The sequence below is a fragment of the Festucalex cinctus genome, chromosome 12, assembly GCF_051991245.1.
Source record: "Festucalex cinctus isolate MCC-2025b chromosome 12, RoL_Fcin_1.0, whole genome shotgun sequence".
NCBI classification, from domain to species: domain Eukaryota; kingdom Metazoa; phylum Chordata; class Actinopteri; order Syngnathiformes; family Syngnathidae; genus Festucalex; species Festucalex cinctus.
In genome coordinates, this window is record NC_135422.1 from 11283602 (window position 1) to 11297112 (window position 13511).

Here is a 13511-nt window from a genome sequence, read left to right on the forward strand (position 1 = left end):
ACATTAACTGTATGACATCTCAATGACAATGTCTTTTTAATGTTGTTCCACTTTTTTGTACTTTGGTTTCAATGCAAGTATAATTTAAAAAATGGGTGTCTGGTTTGTAGACACTTCCACTTTGTGTTTCTACCCCAAGACATCCCGCAAATTTGCTTCAGTCGCCCCAAATTGATTAGCCTCGTCGTTTTGTTTATTTTGGTGTTGAGATGTTTTGAGGCTCATTACAAGTCCTTATTTCTTTTTCCCCCCTTTAGCACGCCACTTTTCCTGTAGAGTGTGGAATTGTTGATTAGTCATCTTGGCAGTGTGGTGGGAGTAATCATTTTCCTCCAGATGTTAGTTTGGGAAGAGACCAAACAGAAATGCGAAACAGGGGTGGGTGTGTGTGTGTGTTGAGGAGGGGACGGGAGTAAAAACAGCTGCTGTCGCTACCGGTTCCACCCTTCAGCAGCTCATGAAGTCATCCACGCCTCCCTCCTGTAGGATCATCCCTCCCCGCTCATTCCCACATTCCACATCACTCGGTATCCCCGGAGGCACTCGGGGCATGCTGTGTTTACCTCTGAGGTAATTGTGCTGGTTTGGAGAGGCTGACCCTGTCCCTGCTCAGGCCCAAGATTACGCACATGCGGTCAAGTGTGTGTGGATTTGCAGTGACTGGCAGCGAGGCCAATGATGGAAAGCAAGCCTCCGCCAGTGTCAGCCCACGAGGGAGCAGACAAATTGGTTTTCACTGCGCTGTCTCGTACTCTCTCCAGGTATCCCTCTCCTCCTGCATCGTCTCCTCCATCATTTACACTTTCGCAATGTTTTTCTACTCCCGCCAAGGCGTGTCTCTCTCTCTCTTCACACCCGTTATTTAATCTCTCCAAGCTATGTCGCCGTATAGAACGGCTGTTTCAGTTTTGTGAGAAAATACACCCACCTTGCATCTTTCTTTGGTCTCTTGTCGAATAAGAGACCGCGACTTGATAAACTCAAAAGACGGTCAGACAATCTGTTGCATTTTGTTGTAGAGATGCCGAGTGTTCCATTTCTACGTATTTTGTATGGGCAGATGTCATATGGTCCACAGTTACAGATAAATAAATAAAAAATCTGGACTGTTTTCATACTAAGTTCACTTGGGCCTAGAGTGGTACAATAAAGAAAAGTAAAATCATAAGAGGAAAGCTAATAGCTTTCAGCCATGTTGACGATTGACATCAGGGGGATATTTCTATTGAAACGCTCAGAAAGCACTGGAACTTTCCATACCTTGAACCAAAACGTGTAGCCATCAAAATATGAACTACACCGTTTTGAAAGTAAGATAAACAAGCCCGGATAGTGCCTGTAAATTTCATTATTTTACCACACGATTTTCTGGTGAATACTCCGCTTTGCTATTGTATCAGAGCCTTCAGACAGGTGGAATGGTGCCCTTTTTGCAAGGGGATACTGGAAATCAAATCAAAGATCATATCATTATCTGATTGCTCTCCGGAGGCGCACACCTTTGCGTCAATATTGCTTTCTAGCTGAGCTTGTGTAAAGGCAAAGACTGATAAATGCCAGGCAATAAATAAATAAATAAATGTGGCAGCCTTGTAGGATCTCATTGTGAGAGTTTCTTGTTGGCAATAAACGTGAACCTCTCCCAAAATTCCAGGCAAGTCCACATGCAGGGAGATGAATGATTCTGGTTCCAAATCAGTACAAGTGTAACATGAATGGTTGTCATCATAAAACAACAGTAACCTTCATTTGCCTGCTTCCGTTTTTGCAGATTCATTCAGGCTCAGGTATTTTTAAGAGCGAAGGAGTCACAATGACAATTTAGCATGCACGGTGTGACCTCATTGCAAGGTTGTCAGGAAGGCAGTGGGACATGGCTAACCTACTTTATCTCATCACACTGCTGTCTACCTTCAGCTCCCTCCTCCTCTTCTTCCCCCTCCCTCTGTCTTGCTCCTCCCTGATAGCTTTTACCGCTCTGCTGATCGCACAAATAGGCCTCATTGATTGAATCTGATTCTCGTGGATAGAGCAGCTTTATTGAGTGGCGTTTTTCCCCGCTGATGGACAGGAGAGGGAAAGGAGAGGGTTGCTTGTACATGTATACATGTGTGCATGTTAGGAATACGAAATTATAACTTCCTCTTCTAATCCGGCTGTCTCGCTAGCTGCTATTCCTTACTGCTCTCTCTCGGGCATTCCCGCTCTCAGATCATTACAGAGACACACTCCTTTTTGCGTGAATGTTTTATAGCTGGTGAATCAGTAGCGAGGAGTCTCTTAATTGTGGCAAGATTAAAGTGTTAAACTGTGCTCCCTGATGGCGTTCATCAAACATTGATCCAAGCGCCGTCTGCGGTCGGGAAGCATTCGCAACACTACATGATTTAAAACGATCCGGCTCCGCTCCCAACGGTCTCCGGTCGGTATTATGTCGGTGCTCCCCTCCTCCACATCTTACAGCCGACGTCTGCAGACATTGCCGAGCTGTCATCTTTCCTGTCTCGAGCAAACTAGAACACTCACACTGCCAGGTGTACTCACTGAGCTTTCACGGAATGACGCTGAAAAAACTATCTGGACGGGAAAAAAAAAAGTAGGTTTATGGTGCGGTGGTGAATCGGTTCTGATTCGGAGGTTTGGTTTCAGTCAGTCTTATCCTGGCCACATCTTCTCTTCACTGCCATCTATACGCAAAGTACAGAAAACGGTGTCCCCCTTGTCTCATCTTTCCCGTTTAACATCCACAAACTCGCAAATCCATCATCGTAGCGCTCATACACGAGCATTCCAAACGTCCATATCCCAGCATGAGTTGATTCGAAGCCGCAGCCTGCCACTGAGCTCGCTGAAACACTCGTATGCATCTTGAGAGAGACATAAAAGCAGCTGCTTTAATTTGTGTTTTAGTCGTTGAGGTTGTGCAAAGATAATGAATTTTGATTAAATGGTGTCTACTTTGCAGTCTTTCAGGTGTTCTAGTCTGCGCTTGTTTGGCCTTGTTAATTAATATGTGCTCTTCAAGGGTTGCAAAAAGTAATTAGTAATGATTTTTATTTTTATTTATTTTTTTGCTCTTCATTGAGGGTTTACTTTGTTAGTCAATGACCTGATCCTTGTTCATTTACTCCACTGTGCTTATTACTGTCAACAATGCATGTAAAACATCAACTCTTGGGTTCTATGGAGGGGGATGCTGATAAAGGGAAAACATTGTAAACGTTATGTACATTAGAGCTGTCAAATTGAATCGATTAATCAACAAGTAGCTGATGATCAAATTAATCAACAATTATTTCAATAATCGAGTAATCGTTTGGAACCATTTTTTAAATTTCAAATTGTCCAAATCCTCTGATTTCAGCATAGCAACAGTAATTGTTCACTGTTTTCTAGTCCTTCACGAAAAAAGTCCAATTATTTTTTTGTGTTTAATCAAAATAAGACATTTGCAAACATCTGTTTTTACTTTGGAAAACGATGACCGAACCGGTAACATAGTACAACATCAAGAAAGAAGGGCTGACGGGTTGAAACTGTGGCTTATTGAACCCCGTCCCCTGACAATATACCACCAGTCTTTCAACTATTCTGACACTGATAACATTAGCCTCAATTTGTGTGTTGAGTAGCTATGAAACCATTATAGCCCTAACATATATTATTGCCATCTTTTTTTCTTTTTCTTTTTTTTGCTATTTCACTTTAAAGCTGACACTCGTGCCTCCACTTTGTGATGCGTTCGATCGTAATTAAATTCAACAAATGTATGCTGCATCGCTACTAATTGCATCACCGCTCCTATCCTGTCTTTCGTTCATCTTTAAAGGGAAACGTGTCGCAGCTTGTAAAAAGTTGCAGCCTTTGGGGAAAGAGACGGGTAACGAGTGAGGCGTCGTCTGTACCGGGAACTTTCTTGTCTTGTTAATTGGAAGTGCAGCTCCACTAAACACACACAAGACTGCAACTTCTCACTGCCTTACATTTAGTCGAGAGAGACCAACCTGTCACTTTTTCCTCTTTCTTAACCTTGCGCACACTCACTGTTGCCGCATTCAAGAGGAATCTCAGGGGAAGGCTTAACTCTTCACCCTCCTCCTTTTCTTCCCCGTCTTTCCTTATCTGCGCCTCAATAGAGCAGCAGACTGTTGCCCGAGTGTTTGCGAGTCCGAGAATTAATTCTGCTCGCTTGTCTCCTTTTCACGTCGAGGGTTACTGTGACGGCGCGTGATGTGTTTACATGCAAATGGTGAATGCACTCGCTCACGCTGCTTTTCCAGCACGCAAATTGCACATAGACGTGGTATTAAATGATGGTTACTCTTGACTGTTCATTCTTATTTGCTCCCTTTTTAAAAAAGTTTCCACAATGATATATTTGTTGACAGTCATGATGTATCAATACATCAAGCCGGGGTCAGCTAAGCCTCCATTTTGACGAGTAATTTACCCTGACCCCTGCTTGAATGAAGACGCACTACCTGGCTGAGGCTTGTGCGTCAACACTGTTATTGAATGTTGAGCAGCTTGAGGGGAAATGGAGTTTGGGTGGGGGAACAGGCGGTGGGTGTGAGTGGGTGTTTTCAGGGGGAGGAGGGGCGCGCTATCTTAATTGCTTTCCGTGAATAATTTGGGTCCCCTAATTTAGCCGTAATGAAAGTGGCTGCCGCTTTTGTATTTATTTATCCAAAAATTAATTGACGGGAGTGACGTTCGCCGGCTGGTTATTGCGCACAAGGGAGTCAAGAAAATGACTGTAATTATCCTTCTGATATGTATTATGAATATGCGTTTGTACAATTTGATGTCTCTTTTGGCATTTTAACTACAAAGTACACAGCCTATTCTTAAGAAGAGCTGACTTCCACTCGCTTTCTTTTTAGAACACCGCCCACACGTGCAATTTGGTAAAATTGTTGCCATGGTTTTGCTCTTACCTGCAATGTGCCCTCTGCTGAAATTGACGTGTTAAAGGTTGACTACATTTCTTTGAATGAAAATTGCAAAAGTTACTGATTGCAATGAATCATTTTTAATGGGCAATGTAGCGCAACTGCCTCAGCTGACTCCATTTTGTTCTTTTTTCGACGGTGACGTAATTGAAACAATCAAAAGCGCCTTGCTCGATGTAGCCAAGCAGTGTACTTTGTCCTGTTTTCTCACCAAGGCAACATGAATCCACCAAGGCAACATGAATCAACAATGAGTTCCTCAGAATTGCTCTTTTAACGGTACGGGGCAGTGCCTAAATGGTCTGAACTGCTGCTTCGTCATCAGCGTCATATTGAGTCGAGTAATGTGCTGTTGTGGAGGTCTGCATCAGGGAAACCCAACGCTGACGCCATGTTTTGCTTTCGTTGAATGCAAACTAAAAGCAACCGACAGAATTCAAAGGATTGATGACGTTGTAGTTGACAGGTATTTGATGAAGTCTTGTTGGTCTTCCACAGGCGGAGGGCGAAGACAATTTGAAGAAGATCCAGCTGATGGAGTTGGCCATTCTCAATGGGACATACCGAGACAACAACATCAAAGCGCGTAAGTGAACTACGATTAACACCACTAATATACATATATAGCACATTTCATGATAGGACACGTTTTGACCTCCATGCTACACATTCAATTAAGACCATTTACTCAACTGACTTCTTATTAACAGCATTGACCACCATGGAATCAATGTTTAGTCAGATGGCCTGTGTACATGTGTCCATGAGCACACCTCAAGCTGACCAAACAATTTGTGTTGACCTCCACCACGAGTAGTTGGAGAACCTCCATTTTGTCCTCCGTGTTCTTTCCCCTCCATCCATCCTTTCTCCATCCATCCATCCATCCATCCTCCCCCTCCAGCTATGGTCGCTCGGTAGCCACTTGCTCTTAACTTTGCAGCACATCGCTGGAGCTCACTTTGCTCAAGCTCTGCATGTCGCCATCTAGTTCACACATCTGCTGACTGAAGAAGCATCCGTTGATCGAACAAGCACGCTAACCACCAAAAATGTGCTCTTGGAATTCAGCTTTGAATGTGTTCAATGTCACTGTGATCGCAGCCTCTGTTCAATTTGACAATGTTTGGGTGGCTAAAAGTTGTTATTCAGGCATTTTGACTACATTTCCTTCAGCCAATTGCTATTTACAAATATCACTTTCTTACATGATGTAACACATGCAAACTCTTGAAATGTAATGTTTGCTAGCATTTTATTAGGGATGAACCAATTAATTAGCCAAATTTGACATACATATTCAGACTTTGTATGAGAGTTAGTGTTTTATGTCACATGTACAACCAAATATTTTCGTACCGGTAGTCATTGTGTGATGGCACGTAAAGGATTGGTTGCATTTCTAATCAACACGCCAGCCTTCAAATGAATTGGGTAGAGCACACGTGTCAAACTCGGGCCACGTTTTCTTCATATTAGTTGTGCAAATTGTCCTCACTTTTATTAATGTTGCGAGATTGCAAGCCAATATGTCCAAAGACCTTTTTTAATCAGTTGATCAATGACCAAATTATTTTCCTTGAGTTATTTCAAATAAAAATAATTCACCATCAGTTTGTTGTGTATATGATAACAAGATAGATTTATTTGGTTCACAGCCATAATTGGCCCTCCGAGAGAATCTATAACTACAATGAGGTCCATGAGAAAAATGAGTTTGGCACCCCAGGTAGTGAACATTTCAATTGACAAGAGTTTGTATGTAATTATCATTCATTGTGGTAATCATATTGGCCTGTTAGTGTGTCGCCTCTGCCAAGTTAGCAGTTCAATTTGGGTTTGTGTGTGTGCGTGTGTTGTTCACGTCATTCCTCATGCAATTTCCAGTAAATGTTTGAGCCGCTGGCCAGGTGATTTTTGTATGCTTTGCAATGGGATGACAGCAAGCTTGTTTTGGTGTGAGGGGTTATTTTGTTTTGCTTTGTGGTCCACCACCATGATCATTGCATGGACTAATTGTTACCTTTTGCCCCCCCTCCCCTCCCTCTCTCCCTGCCAACTCTCTTCTTTTCCTCCTTTTGTATTTTTCACCCTTCACTGTTCATCTGTGATAACCATCAACGCCACTCGGCTTGTCCTCTCTCTGTCTTCTCTCCACTTCTGTCCTTCGCTCTCTTCGCTTATGGCAGCCACCCTTGCGTTCTCTCTTGCAGCGGCGGCGGCGGCCGCTCAGGGACCCCGCCTCATAGCGGCACCCACCGGCCAGGTGTTGCCGGCCCCGGCGCTCCGGCCCCCGACTTCGGCCGGGGCCCCCATCATGAACCTCATCCGGCCCACTCAGATGGCCGCCATGCTGCCCAACGGCACCCCCACCCTGGTGCCGCCCACGCCGGACGCCGGGCTCATCTACACCACACCTTACGATTACCCCTATGCCCTGGCACCCACCTCCCTGCTGGAGTACCCCATCGAGCACAGTGGGGTTCTAGGTAAGAGGGCCTGGGGGAGCGTGAGCGCGGTGGGCACGGCGGCCCACTTTGGCCAGCCCGGACAGGAGGGCAGCTTGTTTTACCCCGCCCTCGGGGTGCTGGACACGGCTTCCATGAGCCACAGTCAGGACTTTTTGAAAGGTAAATATGTTGTGTCCACATGAGGAAAGTCAAACGCTGTCAGGGTGGATGAAGGTGGTGAAGCTCTGTGGCTAATGTGGACATTTTTGATTCAACATCAAAACTGGAGAGGGGAGAGCCCGAGCCTCTTGACGAGAAGGTTACGTTACAGTTAAATTTCGCTCCACGCTTCCAGGTACTCGACTCGGCGAGGTTTGGACTCGGCATACGTCTGCGATGAGGCAGCCCGACAGAAACAAGCTCGCGTACACGCAGCCCGCTCTCTAACCCTTTCATGCACTGGCCTGGAGGCATATTCAGTCTGGCAGGAGATCCCTTCGGATTTCTGCAGCTTGTGAAATGATTTTTCTGTGCGGCAGGCAGGCCTTGATGCCTGCAGATAGTCCCTCTGTCACTCCCACTGGGGATGTTCATTAAATTCCTCCAGTCGTCCTTTATTTTCTTCTTCTCCTTCGCCTTCCTTTGTTGTTTCAGCTTCACCCCCGGTGAACCTGAGCTTTGCGCTAATACCCGAGCTTCCCCTCCATTCGGCGCCTGGAGTCCAGTTCGCTACCGGGCCTCCGTATTACATGCGTTCTCTGTGAATCTGTTGAATAATAGTCAGGGGTTTTCCTGTGTACAAAATTCAGGGGCGGCCACCTCCAGCCTGAGCCAATGATATCGCAGCGCTCCAGCTGTGTTGATTGAGCTTGGCAGGAACGCATTGTAACTGCAGTTGCAGTGTTGCTCCATTATGGAGGCGCTATATCAACAGCAGTGCACCGGAAAGACCCAAAGCAACAACCGAAGAAGAAACAGCTTTCTTTTTCTTTTTTTACTGTACCGGAGAAGAAACAGATCACAGAGCAACCATTGCACACGCCCATTTCCTGGTTGCAAGGCAGATGTGGCTTGCTCCAGTCATCGTCAGTCATAAAACCACAGTATATACAATATATACATAAGTGTTTTACAACAACTATATTTACAATGTAATATGTACTAGTGGATGAATTTTTAATATTGTAGTAAAAAGAAATGGCAAAAATTAATGGAAACTCTGTATTTATATAATTCCTAGTCCCTGATGGTAAAATGGCTGCAGGAGGGCGGCATCGGTAGTCACCCATCATAATCAGGGTGCTTCAATTTGAGCCAAGAAAACCCCTGAAATAGTGATGCCAAATTTGAACAAAAAACATCCACAAAAGTTTTCGCTTTAATTTGACACACTTGTGATGTTACGTGAAGCGCGATGTTAGCCAACCTTGCATGTTGTGTCTGCCCCCGGGAGCCATGCGCAGCATCTTTCTCTTTAACTTGCAGGGTTACACCGGCTTAGTGCATTTTATTTACTCACTCTATCGATCGGTGCCTTCAGCAACACGGGGCCCCGCTGTGGAAGGCGCACACTGCCTTGCTCGCACATTTCCATGCGCCCGCCTGCCGCCACTACTTTATCTCGCCGCCATTGGCTTTGTGGACAGCAGGGAAACGTTGGGCCATCTGGCGCTTCAGAGTCGTGTAGGTGGCTGCAAACATTTTTGCCAACGCTCGCCACACTGAATTTCTTGACGCACACCCGCTGCCTCGTGTGTGTGTGTGTTTTCATCCCTGCATTTGTTCAATTTTGTAATACAGTGGAGCCTCTCAAGTTTGAACCCGATTCGTTCCGGTATGCTTGTCGACGTAATTTGAAACAAAATGTTCCCACAGGGCCTAATGGGCAGAAATTAACTCTTCACTCTTATACAAGTGCAAGAATCGTGACCAAGCCCTGCTGTAAATAATGAAATGAAAGCATATTTACAATGGCCTGTTAATAATTTAAATGTACTGAAAATTGATCCCAAAACAGTGTAATAATTTCAAAACTTTTCTTACAACAGTGCCCTTAAGAATAAATGACTTTGTGGTCATTTGATTAAAAAAAGTCCACGCATAAATATAAATATACACGCTATAAATAATACATATACAAACAACAAAACACTTCACCTTACTTCTTTAAATGGCAATGGCATACTGACCTAAGGTGACCCCGGATCAAACTATTATTTACAGCTTTAAATGACAGTCTGCTTACTTTGTTGTCTTCTAAAATGTTCCTAATAATTAGTTAAAAAAAAAAAAAAAGGAAAATGAAAAACATTGGCTCAGAACTTAGATGCTTGCTGAAAGGTCTCGTCAAAGTATTTAAAAAAAAAAAAAAAAAAAAGTTGCAAAAAGACAAAAAAAAAATGGACAGAATGGTATAGCGATGCATGCTGAAGTCTTGCATTACATAAGTTTTTGTATGTTACTTTTTTTTTTTTTTTCCCACATTCAGATGGTTTGTTTATTGAAGCCGCTCTAAGTGAGACATGTAAACCAACTTTGAGATTAATTAGGATCTGCCAACTGGAGTATTAAACTTCATGTTAACATTATGTGTAGATTGCATCTTTGGTGTCTTGGGTTATTTACTGTAACATGACCCATGGTTTTTATCCAGTTGTTTTGATACCAAAAATAAGTCATAAAAGGACAAATCAAAATCACAACTGCTGCAATCCAAAGTTTCGGCCAAAAATGTGTCCAAAATATTCTAATTCCGAATTCATGGCTTCAGAGGTTCCACTGTATTTGAGCATAATGCGGCACACAAACGCGAGCGCACGTCGGGCTGACGGGCTTGCGAGAAAATGGCGGCGTTGGAATGAGCGTGCGCGGCAAGAGGCAGGTGGCGTCTGGCGATATTCAATTACCATCAGAGCTGTATTGGATTCCCCCACCTCTGAAAATAAGGAGACAAATTTCTCCAAATCCCCTCTCCGGACCCCACGGGAAGAATCACATTATTTTTCCCAGACAGCCCGGCAGCCATTACCCTTCACCTACCCCGATTTTATTTTTATTTTTTTCCTCTCCCCCGGAGAACTCTTGAGCACTGTGGAATTTAATGACTTAACTTATGCATATTTGAATACTATTCCAAAATAGGTGTATTTTTGTTCTACTGTATTATTTTCTATACAAGCTCTGTGATGTGCATATGTGCTATTATCCAGTGAATTGTTGTCGTATCCCAGCATTATGCTAACGGTTAAAAGAATAATGTGAATGTTGAACGTGAATGGTTTCTAACCTTGTGGACCTGTTACAATCTAGGTGCAATGGCTACTAAAGTGAGACGGCATGACACGCGGGTCCATCCTTACCAAAGGATTGTGACCGCTGACAGAGGTCAGTTTAGTCTCTTAGCTACACTCTGCTATCAATTGATACATTTCAGTCATGATGATGATGATGATGATGATGATGACGATGCCTTAGTTGGGAGTTTCTACTGTGTTGTCTGTATTATTGTATGTGTTTGTGTTCCCCCCCCCCCCCCCACGCCGCACCCGTATATTGTCCACACACCAGCTAAATGGTGCGTTGTGGTGTGCACATATTGTTTACATTCAGTCTTTAGCTTACAGAGAGCTCATTTGCAAAAACAAGGTGTTTTTAAGAGGACTAAATGAGACAAAATAGTCAATAAACGTCTTACTCTAAATAGGATCAACAGCCCGCAACTCGTATTTTGCAGCCTCAAAGTACTATCCATCTTTGGCCTCAATTTTTAATTAAAATACTGTATATTCTAATATTCTTGTGCAAATGTATTTGTACATAGAAAGGCCCCTCTCCTACTTGAGCGCCTTACCCCTTATGGATGCCTTCTTTTTCACCCTCTCAGGATTGTCCGCCGCCATACGTGGCCTGTGTGACACTTATGAGGTCAATTCATACACACAAATTATTTTTCTAAACGTGTTTGCTAACCAAAACGGAAACGCCCCACTCAAGCATGTAAACAGCCCTATTGAAAACGCCTTATTCGTGCAAATGAGCCCTTCACTAAAGGATATGTACACTGTGTATATTTCAAAGCTCAGGCAAAAAGTGATCTTAGCGGCTTTTTGGTTCATGCAGCTGTGAAGCCAGTACAGGTCGTACTTTGCAAGCAATGATATAAGACATTCCTCTCAATGGGAGATTGGCGCCTAAAATGCATCTCCTGGCCTCACGAGGAGCAAAGGAAGTCATTCCTCACTGCGTCCCCGAGAGCAACGTAGCCATTTTTGGGGGGCGGGGTGCGGATTTATTTTTCTACACAAGTTCAAGTCACACAGACGCCCTATAGCTTTAGATCGCTTGCATTCCCTCCAGTGTACGGCGAGATATATAACGTTAAGATTTCAACTGTACACGAGGTACTGTCATTTTATATTGGAGCATTTTTTTTTATATCAAAATGTATTTATGGTTCTTGTGTATATTTATATTATATAAAATTATACTGCTAAATAAAGAGGAAAAGAACAAATCGGAAAAAGGTCGATTGGCTTTTATTGCACTTTTAACACTAGTCGTGTAACATTAGATTTTACGACACTAATCGCACAAAACAAATCACAAAAAAACACTGAGGCCATGTTCACATGTGCGCGGACATTTTGGAAAGATAAAGATTAGATATTTCCAATCAAGCCCAAATGTTGCTTGTTCTTTGTCAACATATTTCTTCTGCGTGTAAGAGCAGTTCACTTCAAGCAATGTTTTTACCCTTCAGACTGAAGTAAGCTATTGAGATTTTATTACTGATTGTGAGCAAGCCTAAAAAACAAAATAACATAATTTCATAGTTGTGTGTATTATAAATGCACTAGTTCTAGTTCATCCCAACTGACCTTCAGAGGCAGTGCTGGTCATTTGGAATTCATAGAACTAATTGTTGTCACATTCAAAACTCTTGTCGTCGCGCATTCAAAAGCGCAATTAGCGTTTACTGTTGGCAGGTTCAGTCATGAAATTTTATGCTATGCACAGTCCTTGAAGAGGATTTCACCCACAGGCCACAGTTGCCAACCTGATCAACTATTTGAAGAATGTGTGGGTTGCTTTGTCACGCCACACTGACTGGTTTGCACCTTATTGTGGCCAACATAAGGCACACCTGTGCATTGGTCATGCATCTTAAAGTGGAAGTCAATGCAAAGCATTTTCTTTACAATAATAGTTTGAATTATGATTAATAATGCATTTGTGGAATATGAATTAAGCATCAAAATCCACCCGCTTTTTATCCATCTCAGGGGGCGGCCATTTTGCCACTTGTTGTCAACTGAAGGTGACATCATAGTTGCTCAGGTAACGACCAATTACGGCTCACCTCTTTTCTGGGTTTGGTCATGTGACCTTTGCAAGTTGAGCCATGATTGGTCGTTTCCGAAGCAGCCATGATGTCATTTTCAGTTGACAGCTAGTGGCAAAATGGCCGCTCCCTGTAGAAACTGGTGGATTTATTCCACAAATGCAATATTAATCAGAACTCCGTGTTGAGACTAGTATTGTTTATACTTTTGTGTAGTATTAGTCTCACCTACTTTCATCTATTTACAAAGTCAAGCTAGCCTTTTTCTTTCTTAGGGATGCTTGATGCTAACGTTAGCTGGTGTCTGATCGCTGCAAACTGTTGTACATGAAGCGCTTCATTGGTGTGCAATAAAATGTTCTCCACGCTTCCATCGGGCATTTCCTTTCATTCCAACAAACATCTGGCCAGCCAATCCGCTGCCGCTTCATTCATTGTGCCGTTATTAATCCAAATTAACACGGTTTTTTTTTAAGGCGCACATTTGAAATGACACGTGCCAGTTTTGCCGTTTGCGTGTGGACATGGCCTCATACACTAGTTGTTTATTTTCTGTTTGTCTGTCCATCTCTTTTGCTTCTATGTTTTGGTTTTGCAGGGCACATGGGCGCTAAAAAAAAACTGCGGGGTGGGGTCCACACATCAGAGAGATTGCATTCATTTTTGTTGTTCAAAATGATGTCATTCCAGTCTCTTCCTGCTGACACTAATACCCTTCTATCTTTGTTTTTTCTGTTTGTTTTTGTTTTTGTTCCTAACCACCTATAG

At 43.2% G+C, this 13511-nt stretch overlaps 1 protein-coding gene across 7 annotated transcripts in view; it reads left to right on the plus strand.

Annotated features, from left to right (window-relative positions):
* Positions 1-13511, plus strand: part of qkia (QKI, KH domain containing, RNA binding a) — an 85387-nt gene that overhangs the window by 64847 nt on the left and 7029 nt on the right. For 2 of the 7 annotated variants that reach the window (XM_077537826.1, XM_077537822.1), the window contains exons 5-7: positions 5451-5538; positions 7142-7582; positions 10712-11924. In XM_077537826.1, the coding sequence (XP_077393952.1) occupies positions 5451-5538; positions 7142-7582; positions 10712-11070 (888 nt within the window). In that variant the 3' untranslated portion in view covers positions 11071-11924. Of the gene's footprint in view, positions 1-5450; positions 5539-7141; positions 7583-10711; positions 11925-13511 lie in introns of those variants that run through there. The other 5 variants (XM_077537827.1, XM_077537828.1, XM_077537824.1 and 2 more) reach the window with 5 other exon arrangements.